Source organism: Erpetoichthys calabaricus, chromosome 10 (assembly GCF_900747795.2).
Source record: "Erpetoichthys calabaricus chromosome 10, fErpCal1.3, whole genome shotgun sequence".
NCBI classification, from domain to species: Eukaryota; Metazoa; Chordata; class Cladistia; order Polypteriformes; family Polypteridae; genus Erpetoichthys; species Erpetoichthys calabaricus.
In genome coordinates, this window is record NC_041403.2 from 162,115,524 (window position 1) to 162,137,701 (window position 22,178).

General features: G+C 41.9%; 1 protein-coding gene across 13 annotated transcripts in view; it reads right to left on the minus strand.

Annotated features, from left to right (window-relative positions):
• Positions 1 to 4,466: 4,466 nt before the first annotated feature.
• The window catches only part of LOC114659706 (SLAM family member 5-like), a 215,666-nt gene continuing 197,954 nt past the window's right edge, over positions 4,467 to 22,178 (minus strand). For 5 of the 13 annotated variants that reach the window (XM_051932673.1, XM_051932672.1, XM_051932667.1 and 2 more), the window contains 2 exons: positions 10,655 to 10,728; positions 4,467 to 5,285 (listed from right to left, as the gene is read on the minus strand). In XM_051932673.1, the coding sequence (XP_051788633.1) occupies positions 5,190 to 5,285; positions 10,655 to 10,728 (170 nt within the window). In that variant the 3' untranslated portion in view covers positions 4,467 to 5,189. The remainder of the gene's footprint in view (positions 5,286 to 10,654; positions 10,729 to 22,178) is intronic. The other 8 variants (XM_028812327.2, XM_051932671.1, XM_051932666.1 and 5 more) reach the window with 7 other exon arrangements.

The following is a 22,178-nucleotide window of genomic DNA, read 5'->3' on the forward strand; positions in this document are numbered from 1 at the left end:
TTAAAAAAAAAAAAATTATTATACAACTTACATCGACTCTCATTTACTCAGTGTGTAGTGTCTCCTGAAAGTTTTCTCCTGGTACAGATGAGACCACGCTCCGGCTGATGTTTGAAGAGTATTTATTTGCTGTCTCTCTCTCTCTTTTTACAGCTCTCACACACCGTGAAAAACTAAAATAAAATAAAGCTAGTAAATTAAACAATAAATGAGTTACACATGTATAGGGATAACAAAATTGAACATACAGTGTGCACCTTCTGACCAGAAATTCAGGAGTCTTTATTACAGTCTCTCTGATACTGCACTCATGACTATCTTATTAAAACAAACATTATTCCTCAGCTCAGCATCCATTAAGTGTGTCACTACGTACATTTCCGCTCCACCAATGAACCTTAGCACATGACCATTACGCCCTTCCGTTCTTACCAACTTTGTATACTTATGTACAAATACATTGTCATCATAAAATAAATAAAATTACAATTAGAAAAGTAAATATTATCAACAATAAAATTGCACCACAACTATTATGATATACAATATAATTTAAAAAATATATTTTACAAATCTGCGGTGGTTCCTGCCTTGTGCCCTGTGTTGGCTGAGATTGGCTCCAGCTGACCCCCGTGACCCTGTAGTTAGGATATAGCAGGCTGGAAAATGGATGGATGGATGGATTTTACAAATTCATACATCAAATTTACATATATACACACACATATATTTTGCGACAGCTACACAGTGTCTAAATCCTCCCCTTGACGTGCGTCTTCCATTCATGGCAAAATTTCCTATACTCATCCGTTGTTACCGTGTCTAGCATCTAGTGCGTTATTTTCCTGCATTTCTTCCATGGTAAGTAAATCGCCTTCCCTTTAGTCTCAATTCTAATCTCGGGAACAAAAAAAAAAGAGGCCACAGGGAGTGAGATCTGGCAAATTCAGGGGGTGCAAAGTAAAACCCACGTTGTTTTTGATTAAAAATTAATTGAGTGATAACGCTGTGTATGCAGGAGCACTGTCGTGGTTTAAAATGCAGTTCTGCATGTGTCATGGCTCCAGATGTTTTTTTCCTGATTCCTCCTGCAGACCTCCCAGCAGTTCAGTGTTAACAGTCCATTCATGGGGAAAAAAGCCTTCTGGGAAAAAAAAAGATTCTGTGCTTGTCCTTATATCTAGCCGAGGTTTGCCGGTATACAGTAATCCCTCGCTATATCGCGCTTCGACTTTCGCGGCTTCACTCTATCGCGGATTTTATATGTAAGCATATCTAAATATATAACACGGATTTTTCGCTGCGGACAATGGGTCTTTTTACTTCTGGTACATGCTTCCTCAGTTGGTTTGCCCAGTTGATTTCATACAAGGGACGCTATTGGCGGATGGCTGAGAAGCTACCCAATGAGAGCACGCAGTTAAGTTCCTGTGTGCTGATTGGCTCAGTGACGGAGCGCCGAATTCGATTCCGCTGTGTTAACCAGGAAGTCTCGTCTCGCTCATTCAGCATCAACATGCTCCTGCTACTGCTTCAGGGGCCGTGCCCAAGAGTCAACGGAAGATGCTAACGATTGCCAAAAAGGTAAAAGTTTTGGATATGTTGAAGGAAGGGAACAGCTACACCACTGCAGGACGCCATTACAGCATCAATGAGTCCACAGTTCTTTTTATGTAAAAAGGAGGAAAAGAATATAAGATCTACGGCCGCAGTGTCCTTTAACCAGGGCGCGAAACGAATTGTAAGTGGACGTAATAAGGCGGTAGTCCGGACGGAATCTGCTTTAGGGATTTGGATTGAAGAGTGCTGGAAGAAGAACAACGGCGGTGCTACACAGTCGCCTGAAGAGGCTCCTTTAGAAGAGCTGTAACGCTATCCTTTGTTGTGCAGTAAAATTAAACTCATCATTATCGGACAAGTCGTTGTGTCATTGTTGGTGAGTAACCATAATTCATTTTCTACGTACAGTACTTAGTACATGTACATATGTTTAGTGTCACTGTACACACATTTTACTGTATACAATTTTTCTTGCATTGTACGTATTTATTGCTGGTGGCCTGCCTGTCGTAATGGCTGTAACTTATGTGATATCGGAGACGCTCGATATCTTTAAAATAATATTTAGGTTTTACTGTATATAAACAGTGTGTTTACATACATAATTTCAACAAATCTTACCTAATATCTAAGAGAATACAAAGGGTTTATGCTGTATAACTGTGTAGGAAATGTTTATAATAGTGTGGGAGAGTTTATAAGGGCTTAAAATATATAAAAATAACCATATGAACATATGGTTTTTACTTCACGGGCAACCCCCACGATCGAGGAGTGATTACTGTACCCCCATCTAGTGGGTATTTTTGGAACTGTTCGGGATATGTTGTGCTTGAGATTCGGAATTCTCAACATAAACCAATCGTTAGATTATTACTGACAATTAAACAGCCCACAACAAATGCATATAAAAAATAAAATATTTATTTAAGTAAAACACAATTCTGCCCAGTGTATACACGTCTGAAATGGAGAGACTTGAATAATGCATAAAATGTGCAGGACCCATGGAGACTGACATGGTGACCAGTGACAGCCAGTATAGGATAAAGAAAAATACAAATAGACCTGGAGAACATTCTGTTAGGGAGAACTCTAAGACAGCCATTGATGAGATGTGACCTTCACTTGATCGGAATGGCCTGGAGGCATACTTTAATTTTACGTAAGTGTAAAATGGCTAATTTAACACTGATAAAATGCAAAATGTAGCGTAAGAAGTTTTGTTTTACACAGAAATCCAAATTTGCACGGATTGAGTGTTTCCCAACTGTTGTGATGTCATGACTCAGCTTATCACAACGGGATCCACCTAAGATGCTACCATTGAGACCAGAGCAAGATCATTGGACCAGTGGGTGAGGTTTCATCTGGGTTCAGCCGCGATCCACTTGCAATGCTGCCACTGTGAATTGAGCATGATCAGCAGAGAAATGTTTCTCATTTTTATTAATAATAATAATTGTTATTTATATTATTAGTAATGATGCAATAATTAATCAAGTACTGCGTATATTGTAGCATTTGATTAATGAAGTTTGTGAAAGTTCTGAATAGCCTGTTCTTCTAATTGTTTTGGATCCCTGCATGCAGTGGTGCTCTCCTAGTGTTACAGTTTCACAAACTGCTGCACTCTTCCCACTCGACTGCAGTTCACAAAGCCCCGCCCTCTCCTCTCATCATTATGCACAGCTCCACCCTGCCACTATGACAGCGCTACACATAGCCACGCCCCTATCACATTATAGCATCATGATAAGCTCTGACTATTCTGCCTAAGGTGGGTAAGGCGCCAGAAGCTGATACACAGTTCAAATTTAAGTTTATTACTAGAAGATCAAAACCAAAAGTCATTGTGGTCTGAATTCTAGGCAACTCATTATTGGAAAATCCAAAGAAAATATTAAAGACCAGGAACACTAAACTACAGCACATGCTACAAAAAGCCTTTAACTGAACACATCCTCAAAAGTGAACAACCAGACTTTCACAGCATAGCAGCGTTGTAGGAAAGATGCACAAAATAGCAGTAGCCATACCAACAAAAATGGTTCAGCAAAAAGCATGTGAAAATAATTCAACTTTAGTTAAACTTAAATCTAAAGCCATTTTAATTAATTTTAATTAATTTCAATAGCATTCAAAATCCCAAAAACAGAATAAATTAAATGTGAACAAGACCAAAATGGAGTCAGAAAAATGAAATACGAACACATACACCACCATATCTACTAGCAAAGATGGCCACACAGTGCCGGTTTTACACTCGGTGAGGCCCTAAGTTTAAGAAAGCTTGGAGGTCCTTTGATAAGAATGTGCACTGCAAGGTCCCAGGCCTCACTAGGGAAGGAGTGGAGTCGCTCGTTGAACTCATTGTCCACCTTTGAGTAATTAGTATGATCGAAGACTCCTTGGAGTTCTGAACGCAATCAAAGAGCAGGGTTGGAGGCTCATGTAAGCTGGTTAGCACACCTTCATCGACTGCAGAACCCAGTCGCAATTTTGAAATTTTTCAATCCCCATCGTTCCCGTTGGCTGTGACAGTCTGAGCAGACAGGGCACCCTCTAGTGGCTGTCTCTCTTTCTCATTAATTTGTCAAAAAACCTGCCTTTACTTCAAATGGACAGCGTAGTGGGAATGACAGCTTTCCTGTTTACATTCAATGTGGAGTTTTTAGGAAGTAACGGTTAATAATAAGTAACAGTTAATAATATTGTAGCAAAAAAGGCCTATTTTGACCTTACGAGTGGATATCGGACATGTGGATTATGCGATACGAGTTATGTGAGAATTTTGTTCTTTATTCCACAATCGTTTTTTCACACTGTTTACCGTTATCCAGAACTGTCCACGGTAAGGCCCCATTGAGTGTGAATAATTAACATGTCATGCCACGTAAAAAAACTTTCTCGGCCACCACTGCAAACTACATGGGTAAGTAACATGTAAAAAAAAATATAATTTTTGGGTGGAGTATTCCTTTAAGGCATTTAAAAAATAAAGCATTCATTCCACTTTAGCTGTGTAATAACATAACATAATAACATGAGGGTGGTGCAGTGGGTAGCGTTGCTGCCTCGCAGTTAGGAGACCTGGGTTTGCTTCCTGGGTCCTCCCTGTGTGAAGTTTGCATGTTCTCCCCGTGTCTGAGTGGGTTTCCTCCCACAGTCCAAAGACATGCAGCTTAGGTGCATTGGCGATCCTAAATTGTCCCGTGTGCATGCCCTGTGGTGGGCTGGCGCCCTGCCCAGGGTTTGTTTCCTGCCTTGCGCGCTGTGTTTTGGTGGGATTGGCTCCAGCAGACGCCCGTGACCCTGTAGTTAGGATATAGCGGGATGGATGGATGAATAACATGAGCCTGCATTCACAACCAGTAAGTAATGGATAAATAATATAAAAAAATATATAATCTACAGCGAAGTAGTGTGGGACATTCTGCACACTCGGTCAATACATTTAAAATCCTTCATTATATAAACTTCCACCTCTTCTTTTCTTTCCAGTTCTTGGCTTTTTCCTTTGCAGACAACACAGCAGATGTAGTCACCTTTGCTGGCCTCAGTGTAACAGTCCACCAGCGTGGCTCAGGCTACTTTACGATAAGCAAAGCAAGACCACCACAAGGCCTTCATTCTGTGAGTGGTGGAGCATAGGAGATCTTGCCGTAGACCGTTGTCAGTTTCGACTTTGTTTCCTGACTTGCACCCAGTTCTCGTAGGTTCTGCTGGCAGAGAAAGAGAAAGAGAAAAGCGAGAGCTGCGGTGACTGTAATATTAACAGAATGAATTATTAAACAAAGTGAGAACGCTATATTTTATGTCGTTGAGAACTGCTTGTTTAAAAAAGTGACCTCATAAACCGCTACACATCATTTGATTCAAAAGGACTGGGACGTGGATTGTTTTTAATGGCACCAACAACAAATTGCAAACCAAACAGAGCAAGAATGCAGAGTCATGCAAACATGGGTTCACAGTGAGCACTTTAAAATGTGAATGCTGGCCAGCATGAGGGCATGGCAAACGTGACACATGGTCACATGACTAGCAACCACACAGAATCAGAGAAACCAGACACACAAAACGGTGACCCCCTTGCAAACAAGCAGACAAATCCGTGACACCTATGGAGAACAAGCATGCAAAACGGGAGATACGATTGTCACCATTAAACAATAAAATAATAAAGACAATAAACATAAATAATTATAACTGTTGTAATAAGTTAAAAAAAAAAAATCATGAAAAGAGAAGCAATAACCAGCAAAGGAGACAGAGACGCAGAATGGAAGCAAGGGTTGAAGATGAATAATCAAAAACAGTGTCGTAAAAAGGAAAATTATAGTGAAGAATAAGGAACTTACAGGAGTATTTTCATTAACAATCACATATAGAGTTCACGTTTTACACACAATTGCAAAGGGGGAACAGTGAGCAAATTTTGTTTATAACGCACATTTAAAAACAACATTGTGTTAACCAAAGTGCTGTAGGTACCCACCTTAATAAAACGGCGTGTGTCTGTATATCTGTGTGTCTATCCAGTGGCTATGTCTCTGTCATTCCAACAGATGGTACATCACAAATATTTTTAGTAATAAAATGCATTGCATCTGTCATTCCAACAGTAACACAATTTTTTATTAATCTCATACCAAATGGCATATAGCAGAGACATAACCATTGCACTTGTCTTTCCAACAGATGACACACCACAAACAGTTTTGGCATAATGATGTCACTTCCGGTATAGAACCCATGAACGAAGAGCCTTCCGGTTCCGGACCTTTCGATGACATCACATCAGGGTCCGAGCCTATGTGAGAGGACCCTTCCGCTTCCTCCCTTGATGACTTCACTTCCCTTTCTGGCCTTTAAAGCCGCCATATTTTACAAAACTCATCAGTTCATTTTTAAACTCCGTTCTGAGCACATCTGTGCCATCAATTTATTCCTTTGCAGTAGCCTGGGAAAACTATACAGGTGGCTGTCCCAAACCTTTTTATGACTCTTCTGTCTGTTTTTTTGAGATAGTCTACATAATAAATAGATAGAATGTTATTTGCTCCCAAGGGGAAATTTGGATTTTTACAGAAGCTCTATGAGTAAATAAATAGAATGATAAATAAATACAAATAAACAGCACTATGGTATGAAAACACATATAAGTTCAGAAATAGAAAGAAAAACTGTGAGAAATATGGAGCTACTATGAAAGGGTCCTGCTTGCACAGCGCCCTGGATGTTGACTAAAGGAGTCTAAACTAAAGTGTCACACCTGTTTGTTTAATCAAATCGGCAAAAAGAAATCGAGATCTGCCAATGAATAGTCTGCCGTAAATGCAAGATGAACATTTATGACCAGAGTAGAACAACTGATCACATCAAACTGGTTGCTCTCAGTTTAAAATTTTGAAGAGATGTGCGTGCGTGTGTGAACATCTAAATGGATGTACCAGGGGCTGGCAAAACCGATAGCTCACTTTTTCTTTTTTTGGAAATATGAGAGGTAAAATTGACTGCATCTGTCGATGTGTTTCTTGGCTAAATACCCGCAGAGCAGGGAGGATCCCTCACCTGAACTGATCTCAGTCTGTTGGTGTGTTTGTCATTTATTGATGATGTGTACTCATTCTCTATTTCAAAGCTGCCGGCAGATTTTAAATTATTAACACCTTCTGTCCACAGATACCATGGTTCCAATTGTTCCTTAGCCACCTGCTGTTTTTATAGCACACTATATATGGGACAATAAGGAAGAGTTTGAAAAGCATTCATCTCTAACTGCTGTGGATCAGGACATATTCAGACCCCTTCACTTCTTCACATTTCGCTGTGGCGCAGCCATGTGCTTAGAACCATTTCAGCTCATTTTTTTTCCACATCAGGAAATGCTTAATACCCCATAATGACAAAGTAAAAACAGGATTTTAGAAACTTCTGCAAATTTATTAAAAATAAAAAACTGAAATATCCCTTTGACACAAGTGTTCAGATCCTTTGCTGTAAACACTTAAAATCTGGAGCAGGTGCTTCTCATTCTAATGATCATCATTGAGTTGTTTGGAGTCCATTGGTGTTAAATTCAATTAATTAGACGCGATTAGAAGGTCCCAAAGTTGAGCAAAAAACCAAACCACGAGCTTGAAGGGATTTGCCTACAGAGCTTACAGGCGACAATTGTCAGTCAGTCATTTTCCAACCTGCTATATCCTAACACAGGGTCACAAGGGTCCCAGCCAGCACAGGGCACAAGGCAGGAGCAAATCCCAGGCAGGGCGCCAGCCCACCACAGGGCTCTCACACACACACACATAATTTAGGATCGCCAATGAACCTAACCTGCATGTCTTTGGACTGTGGGAGGAAACCCTTGCAGACATGGGGAGAGCATGCAAACTCCACACAGGGAGGACCGGGGAGACGAACCCAGGTCTACTTACTGTGAGGCAGCAGCGCTACCACTGTGCCACCGTGCTGCCCGAGACGGCATTGTGCCAGTGCAAAAATAATTCCTACGGAATTGAAAGTACACAGTTGCCTTCCTAAATTCTAAAATGGAAGAAGTTTGGAACAACCACAACTCTTCCTAGGACTGGTCACATTGGGCAATAATAATAAGAGAAGATCATTGGTAAGAGATGTGAGCAAGAACTCGATGGTCACTCTGGCTGTGCTTCAGGGATCCTGTGTGTAGATGGGAGAAATGTCCAAAAGGTCACTGCAACACTCCACCGATTCTCAGTAAACGGTACATGGAAGTCCACTTGGAGTTTGGAAAAAGGCACCCAACTGACTCTCAGGCTATGACAAAGCAAAATGAAACCACAAATGGCATCATGTCTGGAGGAAACCAGGCACTGGTGGCAGCATCCCGCTGTGGGGCCGTGTTTCAGCAGCAGGGACTGGACGACTAAGAAGGAGTGAAGGAATGCTGAATGGAGCAAAATACTGACATATTCTTAATGAAAACCTGCTCAAGAATGCTTTGGACCTCAGACTGAACCAAAGGTTCATCTTCTATCAGCACAAAGGAGTGACAACACAGGAGTGACTTAAGGACACCTCTGAGAATGTTCTTGATTGGCGTAGTCAGAGCCTGGGCGGGGCGTGAACCCAATCAAACATTTCTGGAGAGACCTGACAATAGCTGTCCACTGGTGGTCCCTGTTACAACCCACTCTAGATCTGTTTGCTTGTTTCTCTTAATTTGGTGCAGATGACTTAATTGGGTCCTGCCTGAATTACTCACCAATTGAATTGCCCACCGTTATTAAATCCTCTGGGTTTGTGGGTAGGGTGGAAGTATAAAAAAAAAAGAAGCTTGTTTGGGTTTTAAGGGAGAGAGAGTGTGAGAGGAGTGGGATTTGGGTTTAACAGAGCGAGGTATGGCGAGTTAGGACTGGATTGTTCTGGTTGCTTGTAAAAAGAAATGTAACTGTTATAAGCCCACCATTAAGGTGATAAATGTGGATAGAGTATCTAGCTGTGTAAATTTTGTTTAGCTAGATAACTAAGGTTAGTGTTGTCCCCACTGCCTTGCTTCTGTCTCCAGATCTTATGAGGTTTTCTTTTTTCTGTGTTGTGTCTCCCTTTCTTGCTCTCACACTTGTGTGCGGCCTATTTAGATACCCCTAGGCCTTTGGTAGGCCATAACAGCCCCCATTCAACCTGACAAACCTTGAGAGGATCTGCAGAGAAGAACAGCAGAAATTCTCGGTGTGCAAAGCTTGTGGCGTCAGACCCAAAAAGACTGCAGGCTGCAGTTGCTCCAAAAGAGGATCCAGCTACGTACTGAGTAGAGGGTCTGAGTAGTTGTATCAATGTTATAGTTCAAAAATTACTAAAGTCCTGTGTTTTTTCTGTGGTATTGCGTGAAGCTTGACATGGGAAAAAATGAATGTAAAATGTATTAGCACAAGGCTGCCACATAACAAAATGTGTAAACAGTGAAGGGGTCTGAAGACTTTCTCCATCCACTGTATATTACAATTGACAAAGACACTGTCTAGAAACCAGAACCCATTTGGTAGTGATGGGAAAATGAAGCCTAATGAAGCTTTCTTTCTATTTGTGCCAATAAAGATTTTAAGCTTTGAAGCCTCAGCCCTATTATGAAGAGCGACATCTGGTGGTTAGCTGAGATCAAGGCAGGCAGCACTCACTGTTTCAGTCTCATGTCACCATTAAAAGTTCAGAAAAGTCGGTGTTCATTTTATTCTGCTAAGGTTATACTATTTAACTTTTGAATGCCGTTTTCCGCTGTTAGTCGCCACCTGTCACCAAAGCGCTCCACATCTCTCTCTCTTCTCACAACCCAACACTGTTGAATGAGAATGAGGCATTTTATATACCGTATTTACACGTGTACCACGCGCACATTTTTTCCCGAAAATTAGCATTAGAAAATCAGGTGCGCATCATACACGAGGAAATTTTTTTCTGTAATGTTTACTTCTTCTGCTTGGGCTCTCTCTCTCTCTCGCTTGCTCACGCGTGTGCGTGACGGAGGAAAGAAAAACTTTCATCATGCAACAAAAACAAAAGGGCATTTCGCAGAAAACATTTCCTATACAATCACAAAGCGCGTCATACACGGGGCAAAACGGTTTTCGTGATTTTCTTTGTAAAAATTAGGGTGTGCGTCTTACACGAGGGTGCGTGGTACACGAGTAAAAACGGTAGATAGGCTACCTGTTAATTTAGCACCAAAGCTGTCAAACCAATAAAGTGCATTGGGAACCACTGATGACGTTCAAAGCTTCAAACATCACGGGTCACATGACAGCTGTGTTTTGACATAAGCTTCTACACACTGATTCGACTCACTGTGCTTCAAATTGACTGACACAAACTTTGACACTTCAGTACCATTTTCCCATCTATACCATTTGGCCTACAGTTCTGAAGAAAGGAGTAACATAAGTATCTCTAGAGGGACACATCAGATCCTCGGCATTTCATTTTTCTTATTTTACTTTCCAATATACTGTAGAAAGTATTCATCTTTGCCCACCTCCAGTCCCAGTCCCCAACTCTGCTCTACCTTCCCCATCCTGTCAAGGAAAACTGGCTCTTAGAAAGCATTACTGACCTGCTTGGACCCTCGTTCGTGGAGAATAACCTCTGCATATTGTAAATCATCACCATTTCTGGATCTTGTTGAACCTTTAAAATAAAAATATGGATTGGTATCCAAATCTATTATGATTTTATGACCTATAGAATTCTTGGCTATACACCTTTTGAGAAATTAGGTGACAGCTGCAATGTGGAGATAGCAATAAAAGAAAACATCTGGAATAGCATCGGTTTTACCAGCGTTATCTCCTCAAACCCATTTCACGCTGTTAAACCTGGTGATCTGGTGAAGCAACACACTGAGTTGCTACCTGCCACTCACTCCAGTAGCACTCCTCACAGCTGTATGTCCTCACTTGGATCTGCTAGATGTGAACTTAGGTCATTGGAATGAAATCACAATATACAGCTGCCATAGCCAATTAGCCAGAAGCTAGGGGAGTACTCCTTCAGCCCCATTGGCTGAGACCTTTGTTCTGTAATCCAAAGACCACGTGATCAAGTTCCACAGCTGGCATGGAGGACAAGCACCAGTGGGAGGCATCACCCTAAGCTAACATCTCACTGGTGACGTTGCCTCACTCTGCTCCAGTTTCAATTATAGTCCGGTGATCTCCTGGAATTCATTTTTGGTGAATTTCAAAGGCAGATTATGTTTGTGAAGAACTGTAATGACACACTTTTTCAAACTGTGGTCAGAGATAACTGGAACCCCTGGTAATAGACCATCAGGATTCTGTGTCTATTGGAAACATGTAGGAATAGAAGACAATCTGGTTTACATGCTTAATGCATAGCTGGCACCATAATTAGAATGATATTTTTTGTCTACTGTGGCATGTTAACCACTATTTAGTCTCTCCAGATAGAACAATAAGTTCCTGGTGATACAGAGTGATGTTCCCACAGTGTCCTTGATCATGGGCTTCCTCGTAACTAACAGGCAATGGTCTGTGAGGCTGCAGGACTGACTGTTATAGCTGATGGGCAGCAACCTTGGTGTCTCCTCAAGGAACTGTCCTGTCCCCTCTGCATCAACTAATTTTAAATAGAACTTCAGTTTGCCTCATTCACAGAAGCATCAGATGACTCCTTTATTGTAGGTCACATTGAAAATACTGTAGTAGCAGAGAAAGATTTGGGAGGACTTTTTCACGTGGTGCAGAGAGGACCACATGGAAGTAAAAATTACAAAGACTAAGCAGTGAATGGTGGACGTCTGGCATGCCAGGGAACCCCCTAAGATCAGTCTCAATCATGCAGACTAGGTGGAAGAGCTACAAATGTATAAATAGCTGGGGATCCATCTGAACAGTAGACATCGTGGACAAAACAATCCAGAGCTGAATCTTCTAATGTGTGTGACAAGCTGCTGTTCTAATGGTCCACAATGGCCATTATACTGTTCAATGTTGGGGTCTGCCAGGCAAGTTACACAACACACCAAAATGACCAAGACGGACAGCCGGATTACAGGAATGACCCAGGACTCACTGGAGGCAGTGGCAGAAAAGTGGATGAGGGGACCAATCTGGGATCAATTTGAGTAATGCTGCCTGCCCACTCCAGGGCATGTTATTATAGACCACCTTTAGCCACTGTGTCATTGTGTGCTAAGTAGTCCTACCGAGACTCTATTACATAGTGCCTATCTGTTAAAATGTTAAATACCTTTACAAGAAAATCTGAGGTACCACATGGCAGACTTGACCACAACCGCATCCATTTTACTCCCACCTACAAGCCTGTTATTAGATGACAAGAGCTTGATTATTATTTTCCAACCCTCAGATAAAGTTTTACATCTATCTACCATATATACTCGTGTATAAGTTGGGTCTTGAAACCCAAAAAATCGACCATAAAATCAAAACCCGATTTATACATGCGACACACATTTTTAAAATTTTTTTTACATCTTTGTTACAGGAGTGCAGTTACCAATTTCTTTCGCCACTTCAACGACTTTTAATTTAAAACCAGTTTCACATTTTCTTCTGATCGAACGCTCCATCGAAGATAAGGGATGCTCTTACAATAAAGGTGTATATTTGTGTGAGATACAAAAAAAAACATAAAACAGTGCAAACATCACTCCAGAATAGTTTGGGTATTACTTTTTTTTTTAAATATTTTTATTTTATTAATTTTCATTGTAATCATTCCATACAAACAGATCAATTTATAACCCAACAAATTTGAAAACAAATCAAACCCCACCCCTGAGAAGGAGAGCTTAGCTTAGTTTGGGTATTACTGTGTGGTCACGTGGGCACAATACATAGAAAAAAAGGTCGTGTGCTCCGTGGTGACTCTCTCAGGTGGGCGTTAGCATATCGTAATCTCTTGGACCGATAGTGTGAGTTTTCTGCATTCGACTTATATGACCGACATAATAAAATACCGGAAATTATATGGTAAAATCAAGCCCAGACTTATCTGCGGGAGAACTTATCCGTGAGTATCTGTCTATCTATCTATATCCGAACTACAGGGTCACTGGGGTCTACTGGAGCCAATCCCAGCCAACACAGGGTGCAAGGCAGGAAACAAACCCTGGGCAGGATGCCAGCCCACCGCAGGGCGCGCATACACACACACACACAAAGCACACACTAGGGATTAGAATTGCCAGTGCACTTAACCTGTATGTTTTTGGACAGTGGGAGGAAACCCACGCAGATATGGGAAGAACATGCAAACTCCACGCAGGGAGGACCCGGGGAGAGAACCCAGGTCTCCTAACTGTGAGGCAGCAGCGCTATCCAGTGCGCCACTGTGCCACCCTTCTATCTATCTATCTATCTATCTATCTATCTATCTATCTATCTATCTATCTATCTATCTATCTATCTATCTATCTATCTATCTATCTATCTATCTATCTATCTATCTATCTATCTATCTATCTATCTATCTATCTATCTATCTATCTATCTATCTATCTATCACCCTTAACATTTGTACAGTATCTTATGAAAGTATTCACCCCCCTTGGTGTTTGTCCTGTTCTGTCACATTGCACTCTAGAATTAAAATGGATTTTTTGGGGCTTAGCATCATTTGATTTACACAACATTCCTACCACTATGAAGGTGCAAAATATTTAGTTTTTATTGTGACACAAAAAATACTGGGAAAATTGACACGGGGAAAATTGCATCACAAAGGAAGGTGACCATGTAGATAAGTGATGTAATTTGTTATTGAAATTCTTAATAAACAGAGTTAAAAAAAAGTGAGGAAACGTTTTGAATGTCCCTCATAAACAAGGTATTTTGTTTTCATTCCACTTGAAAATCCATTTTAATTCCCGATTGTAATGTGATAAAGCAGGGCAAACACCCAGGAGGATGAATACTTTGACAAGGCTCTCTCTGTATATATCTTGGTGACACAGTTTCAGTTTCGATCGGTGTCCTATTTCACTGTCTGTGTTGAGTTTTCATCTTCTGCCCCTTGTTGTTTGGGTTTCCTCCGGGTTAACAGTTTGAGTATTTTTTTTCCCCACATCCCAAAACCAGCATTTTAGCTTAGCCGGTGAAACTTAACTGGCCCACGATGGGTGTGCATACCCTGTGTAAGGGCCATTTGCTGGTTATTTATGTTTTGTTAGGTTGATAGAAGTATTTACTTAGTTATGTTAAATGTTTGCTTACATAGTAGTGCTGGGAAAGCAGCAGGTGTGCAATTGAAACCATCGCAGCTGCTAATTCTCCGTCTATATTTTATGTCTCAAAGGCTTTTTATAACAGATGCAGTTTTATGGCCATGAACATCAGTGGTTTAACCGTTGTTTGTTTTAGAGGCAGGGAAAGCAATAAAGTACATTTTTTTCTTGTAACTGTGGCTGACTGTTTTATTTGTACAAGTTCTTTCTATCACGTCATACATGAATGTTTGTCAAAGTTCGAGCAGAAGGTGCAGAGACACAGCGTTTAGAGCTGCTCCATTATTAGCCATGTACAGAGTGCATGTTGTGCTTCTTATCAAATCCATATAGAAATACAGCTAATATTAAGTGATGCCTCTAAATTGGCCCAGTGAATTATGGCACCCTCATCAGGATCGATCCCTGCTTTGCTCTCCTTCCTAGTTTAATAAATCCTGCAACAGAAAGAGCTGAAAAAAAAAATAAATGTGTTGGTCATTAGGTGTATGCCGCCGCTAGGTATGCTGGGAAGATGAAGAGAGCTCCATCAGAGTTAGTGATGACACATTCACAAGGTAGATAGATAGATAGATAGATAGATAGATAGATAGATAGATAGATAGATAGATAGATAGATAGATAGATAGATAGATAGATAGATAGATAGATAGATAGATAGATAGATAGAACTTTGTATAATGTTAACGTTTACCCCCCCGGGTGGAATTGAAGAGTCACATAGTGTTTGGGAGGAGCGATCTCCTCAATCTGTCAGTGGAGCAGGACGGTGACAGCAGTCTGTCGCTGAAGCTGCTCCTCTGTCTGGAGATGATCCTGTTCAGTGGCTGCAGTGGATTCTCCATGATTGACAGGAGTCTGCTCAGCGCCCGTCGCTCTGCCACAGATGTCAAACTGTCCAGCTCCATGCCAACAATAGAGCCTGCCTTCCTCACCAGTTTGTCCAGGCGTGAGGCGTCTTTCTTCTTAATGCTGCCTCCTCAGCACACCACCGCGTAGAAGAGGGCGCTCGCCACAACCGTCTAATAGAACATCTGTAGCATCTTATTGCAGATGTTGAAGGACGCCAGCCTTCTAATGAAGTATAACCGTGTGTGTGTGTGTGTGTGGAGGGTGTCATGGCAGTCTTGTGTAACTGGATCCCCCAAGGTTTATTTTGTCCAACCAACCAACTGGGGTTTTTATTTTCTTCTGGCCTTCTCACCTAAAGTTTTGTTATTAAGCTTAATCGTATGATTTTTCTATAAACTGTTATTTAATTTTTACTTTCATTATTGTTGTAAAGCACTTTGAGCTTCTTTCGAGTATGAAAATGTGCTGTGAAAATGAAGGATGTGGTGGTGGTTGTTGTTATACGTTCTAATCAGTTAACACACGTTTATTTACAAGTATTTATCTCTGTAGCTCGGTGCCTCCACCCTGGAGCTCCAAGTAGGTGGAGTTGACTCCAATGAGTGCCAGCTGCAGACCTCCAGAGTGCTGTCCGGTCACACAATGGTTAAGATTTGGGCTTGGGAGGGTTATCTGACTCAAATAATGACAACCGTCCACAGTCAGTTCAAGATTGTGGATTCAAAGCAAACATTTTAGTGTGTTTAGTGCTCCAGGCACCTGATCCCTTTGCTACAGATGTTTACCTACGATTACATTTGATGGCTGGATAGTTTAAATTGTCTTGACGACTGACGTTGCTGATCTAGTCACCTGCTAGTCACTTTATGCAACTAGAAATTACTGGACATGTCAAATTACACAACTTTCCTTTAGTTCAACTCGAGCACACTGTTGGGTATGCAGTATCGTTCAAAAACCACTCAGTTGCTATTAAGAGGCCTAATGTGTGTCAAGAAAACATTCAGCACACTACTAAAAACCAACAATCTGGACCATTGACATGAGGACGCCCAGACCCATGGATTTGTGATGTTAGGCCCAATTATGAGAGCACGGTCTGCATGTTTCAACCTAAATCGAGATTCCCCAAACCAATTGTCGTGTTTTTCAGTTTTCACGTGTGTCGTTTTGGCAGGTTCACTACAGGCTCATCTTCCTGATCTTAGCTGATAAGAGTGGAGCAAGGCACGATCTTCTCCTGCTGTAGCCCATTCCCTTCAAAAATCCTATAAGTTGTGTGCCCAGAGATCAATGTCTTTGGGCCACTAAAGCAAGGAGACCCTATGAAGTATTCGTGGCCTTTCTGTTAGCTTGAAGAAGTCGGGCCATTCTCCTTCTCTATTGGATTGATTCATTGTCTATAAGGAGGTGCCACATCTGACATCGACATACAAAATCGGCTAAATCAGTCGTCTTTAATGTTAGGTTAAATAACAGCTAATTTTCTTGACCAGATCTTCATGGCTGTGTTGGTGCACACATTATTTATGTTAATGTGCAGACAGACATACTAACAGCACATGTCAAAAGTAATTCTGAGCTTCTACCCAGTTCTGCTGGGATATGCCCCAGATGGGGAGACCATATAGGAAAAGCTTGGGTTGCTGCGAAAAGAAAAGGCGTTGGTGAGGCCAGCAGGGGACACTTACCCTGTGGTGTGTGTGTGGAACCCAATGCTCCACTGCAGTGACGGGGACACTGTGCTGTAAATATGGTGCCATCCTTCAGATGAGACATAAAACTGAGGTCCTGACTCTCTGTGGCATCTTTGGGTGCATCCTGAAGTCCTGGCTAAATCGCCCATCAAGGCCTCATAGATTCTGGCCCCTTTCTCATCCTCTGTCTCTAACTGGCTGTCTCCCTCTCACCCCTTGAAAACCTGAAAGCTAATGTGCGGTGAGCATACTGGCATGATAGTCTCTCTATATATAAAATCCAACGTCTGTCTGTCAGTATGTCTGTCCGCTTTTCATGAATGAACTACTGTCACACACAGCGGGAGGCAGCTAAAGGGCTTGAATGGCAGTAATTCCAAACCAGACCGGGGAGATGGCAGAGTGCGCTGACTCTTTTTCTCACTTTTCTGCAGACCGTTCACGGGAAATTCCGCCTGGCCCTGATGACGTCAATTCTGGTTCAAACCCCTTTGACGTCACTTCTGGGTCCGAGCCTATGGATGAAGACCCTTCCGGTTCCGGGACCCCTTTGAGGTCACTTCCTATACTAGCGTTTAAGAGCTGCCACCTTTCCTCTGTCCTCCCAGTTCTATTTGGGACTCTGATCTGTACATTTCAGTACATCACTTTATTCAGTTTTGCAGCCAGGAAATAATATACAGGGGTGGCTGCCCCAAATCTTGCTATGGCTCTTTGTCGAGTTTGTGACACTACTTAATGGGTTTTTTTCTATAATTTGCTTGAAAATTCCAGTTGAATTTGCAATTTCTCTCATCACGCTAGGTATCATAATTTGCATTGTAAGGGATGGCCGGCAGTTTATTCTGGCCGGGACGCCCCAGTAATGGAAGGGTGGGGGAAGGCAGTTTATCAAGGACACTGCCTCCCCCAAGACGATAGATGGCAGCTTCCCTAGACTGCAGCGGTGCCCTGGATGCCCACAGGGCACTATGGGACTTCGGCAGCACAGCCCCTCTGGGTACCGTGGGTTGCCGCCAAGGGATGCTGTGGGAAGTTGGTGGGAAAACAAACTCTCGCCTAGCCCGGAAGTACTAATGGACTATGACAACGGAAGCCCCAAAGTACTTTCGGCCTGATTGAAAACCTGAATTCTCCAGCTGACCCGGAAGTGCTGGCAAATCACATGGGAGGAAGAACAGAAGCACTTCCATGTCCAGGTCTATATAAGGGACTGATGGGAACCCAGCAAGCGAGCTGGAGTTGGGAGGAGTGTGACGGAGCTTGCTGGGAGATGTAGTGGAGAAAAGTATTGTGTTTATTTATTATTGTATTGCCTGTTTGCTGTGGCTGGGGTGCTTTGGAGGCACTACAGAGGGAAAAAAAAGAATACTTTTTGGTGCTTTTACCCTGTGCCAGCACCTGTCTGTTGGGTCTAACAGGGAACAGCGACCCCTGGTGTTCACAGCGTGCAGGAGTGATTTATTCACGCTAAATAATTAGTAAATAATAAATAAACAATCCATCCATCCATTTTCCAACCCGCTGAATCCGAACACAGGGTCACGGGGGTCTGCTGGAGCCAATCCCAGCCAACACAGGGCACAAGGCAGGGAACCAATCCTGGGCAGGGTGCCAACAATAATAAATAAAAACATTTGAAATACTATTGTAGTTTTAGGAACTATGGGTGCTGGAGTGAACAGGATTTTCAAAAGCTATTAAAATGATCTTCATCATTTGTCTACCAATCCATTTTACACTGAATGGCGCCTTTCATGTTTCCTTGCACAGCTCATCTCACTAATTAAACCGACTCTTTTAATACACAGTAAATTCTTAACTGGCAGCTTTCATGAAGTTAGTCAGTTTCAGGCTGATATATCGACTCATTGTCCATCGTGACAGCAATAAATGGAAGCAGTGGAATTTCCCTTTATATATGGTCAGCCACTTGTATCCTTAAAAGCACCCAGACACTGATTCATGAGGACACAATGGCATGCCTTTTGATGAATGCTTTGAATTTTCTGTTCCTATTTTTTTTGTGCTGGCTTCCATAATACTGCTGGTGTTTTCTTTCCCCTCTTGGCTGCCTTTGGTATGGGTGGGAAGAAACAGCAACAAAAGGATTATGTTTCCCAGTCAATTTGTCATTTCCGACAGGTGGGAGACTCAGGGTGGGGGCTGTCACAGAAGTCCACCTTTTATATGTTTGAACTAGCTTTTACCCGCAACTTCGTCCGTGTGGGACTCTGTTTTAATATACTTTTATTTCGGAAATATATATATGAAGTTATAGTTATTGCCCCTGACTTTGTTCGTGTGGAACTTCTGACGCTGTGGGAGTGTAAATGTTTAATTGGTTTTTAGAGGATTTCTTTATAAACAATATTTTTTGTTTGTTTATTGGGCGGCACTAATATTACCAGGCTCGTGGGCAAACTTACGCATGAGCAAGCTATGTAAAACTGACCGTGGGAGAAACAATCTTCCCTTAAATTCCCAGCGTATTTCAAAGTTTGGCCCTGAGACTTATTTATCGTCATGGCGAAGCATACTTTGAGGGGAAATTGCAGTCTCTTAAAGGCAAAGGGGAGGTCATTGGATATTAGAGGAATGCGTGGCACAAACACTTTTTCTCCTTGAGCACACCCGGTCAAAATAATGGCTTCGATTACATTTTTATGCAGGGCTTTGACTTGCAGTCTAGTACCATTACATAGTTTCGGTGGTTTTAAATTCCGAAGGAGCATTACGGGTGTGCTCTTTCGCAGAATAAGCCTATGGTATGGAAGACCCAGTGGTTTAAGGGAATTTAAAAACTCTACCGGATAGTTAATGGCTTCATCTGCATTACAGACAGTGTCTATCGACTTGTAGACCATTTCTTCTCCGTCAAAGAACTTCAGCAATATGTCATTAATGAACGCAGCTTGATCATTTTTTGGGGTCAAAATGGCCCGTTCACAAAACCATTCTATGGGCTTATTCTGTATTTGAGCAATGCCTGGATAAATGTGATCTATCAGTTCCTGGACGGTAGTCACTAATATGCACAACTCGTCCGGGACAACAATTATATCATCTGTTGATGGCTACTCACTGTTTCCTATTTTCATTAAAATATCTGAAAATTGAGCAGCTGATACATCAATACCGAGACTGAATCTCTCTGTGTTTCTCAAGATGCGTGTGTTGATAATTGGTAGTGGCTTGCCTGTGAACTTCAGGATGTAATTTTTTAAATCTTGCAACTGCTTGTCGATGTGCAGTAGGATTCTTTTCAGAAGATTTTTTTGATTCTTTCAGGTGGTTATTTGTGTATCAAGCCCTGCGTTTTTTTATTTTCTTCTGTGTTTGAGTTGGTAAAACCTGGTGTAACTCTTGGTTTGACGAAGATGAAAATATGGTGTCAGTTTCAGGCGTCGGAGATGCGGATCTTTTTAATCCTTGTGTTGTTATTTTTCTGGTAATAATAACCTTTGGCATATTTGAAGTTGAAACTTTCAGAAGAGGATACTTTTTTTGTGAAGTATAAGCATGAAAATGACCACTCGAAAGATTTGCTGTGAACCTAAGTCGTTTTACAGAGTTATCATTTATAGACCGAACTGCATAGCATCAGGTCGCTCACGCAAATGATGCATGGCTGTCGCTCACTTTACCGTCAGGCAGAAACAGAAACATCCCCTTCCTCATTCCACGCATGCGCACCGTGTCGTTCGCCCCTCTTCTCAGTGGCAAGAGAACAGATATAGTTGATGCCTCCCAATTCACCCCCTTAGGGATGGAATTTCAAAAAATCCTTTCTTAGCGGTTATCCATGTCATTATAGGAATACACAGTCAAAATTTCAGCCTTTTAGGTCCAGCGGTTTTGTCTGTGCGTTGTCTGTCAGTCAGTTATGGAACTGTTTTATATATATAGATAAGGTGACCAGAATTTTTTGGGCCAGTCCGGGGAGGGGGTTGGGCTAGAGGGGCATAGACTACAAAGCGAAAGCTTATCACGTGATTTCTCGCCAAAGTTGCAGGATGCGGTAAAGCATAACCTCCGTCAAAACACCGCGCATGCGCGCTGAGTTCAAATTATCGTGGTGATGAGATACATTCAAAAAAGTGAACCAGCTGAAATCGGGGACGAAATCTTAAACCGGGGACAAAACGGGGACATGTTTCTGAGTGGGGACAGTTGTCCAAAAAAGGGGGCTGTCCCCGGAAAACGGGGACGGATGGTCACCTTAATATAGATTAAACATTTACATTTTTATTACTTTAAATCAACTTTGTCCACCTCGAGGAAAAGATAGAGAGTAGAAGAAAGTAGAAGGTAAGAGGGAGGGAGCTTTAATGGTGGACAAGTGGACAAGCCACCCCTGCTTATAGGAAGAGCAAAGACCCCTGTGAAGTCAACCCCACTGATGCAGCCATTGATTCTTTTCCTTTCTGTTTCATTTTATATATTTACAGTATGTCCTCTCTCTGATCATCCCTCCTTCATGTGTTTCATTTAATGAAGTCATCAGTGCTGGTATCTTTGTGTTTTTTGTCACCTCTTTCCCCAAGTGAAGTGGGGGTTGTGGGGGTCGCTGACTTGGATACACACACACACACACATATGGAGTGCACATATGAGGTGCCATGCGCATGGGCTTAGTAGTTACCTGCCAAACCAGAGGTTGGCACTGTGTTCTAATGCTTTCTCTCTTCTTCCCTCTGCAGACTGGAAGATTGACGGCCACTCCGCCACTGATGTCACTTCCATTGTCCCGCCCTCCTGGACCCGCCCCCATTCATAAGGACTGGAAGTTCGGTCATTTTCTGTCAGTTCTTTGTTGGACTCGTGTCTGGAAAGAATTGACTTTGGTCATTGCAAAAAAGATCAATTCATTCCAATTGCTTTACGTTATACGGGGTCACCAACATCCTAAACTGATGTTTCAGTGTTGATTCTCTTCTTTAACAGGGGGTACATTAAAAAGTCAAGGCAATTTGAAAAAAGGATATAAGCTGATACAATACAACATGTTTGTGATGGCTTATGGGAAGTGCAAACACGCACGGTGTTTTGCTTTGCTGTTAGTCTAGTTGAAGCCAAGGTCAAGTGAACATGGACGATCCACTGTGGGACTACACTATTGTTGCCATGCTGAGATTTCTTTACGCAGAAGGAGTGAAACCTGCTGAAATTCACTGAAGGATGTTGGCATATGCAGATCAGTAAACTTTTTGGGTGCCCATCATGTGCAAACTTTATGGTACCCCAAATCATCTTACACTACAACATGTGCAGATCCCATACGCAACAACAGCAGACAATGCAATCTGTCAGTCTTT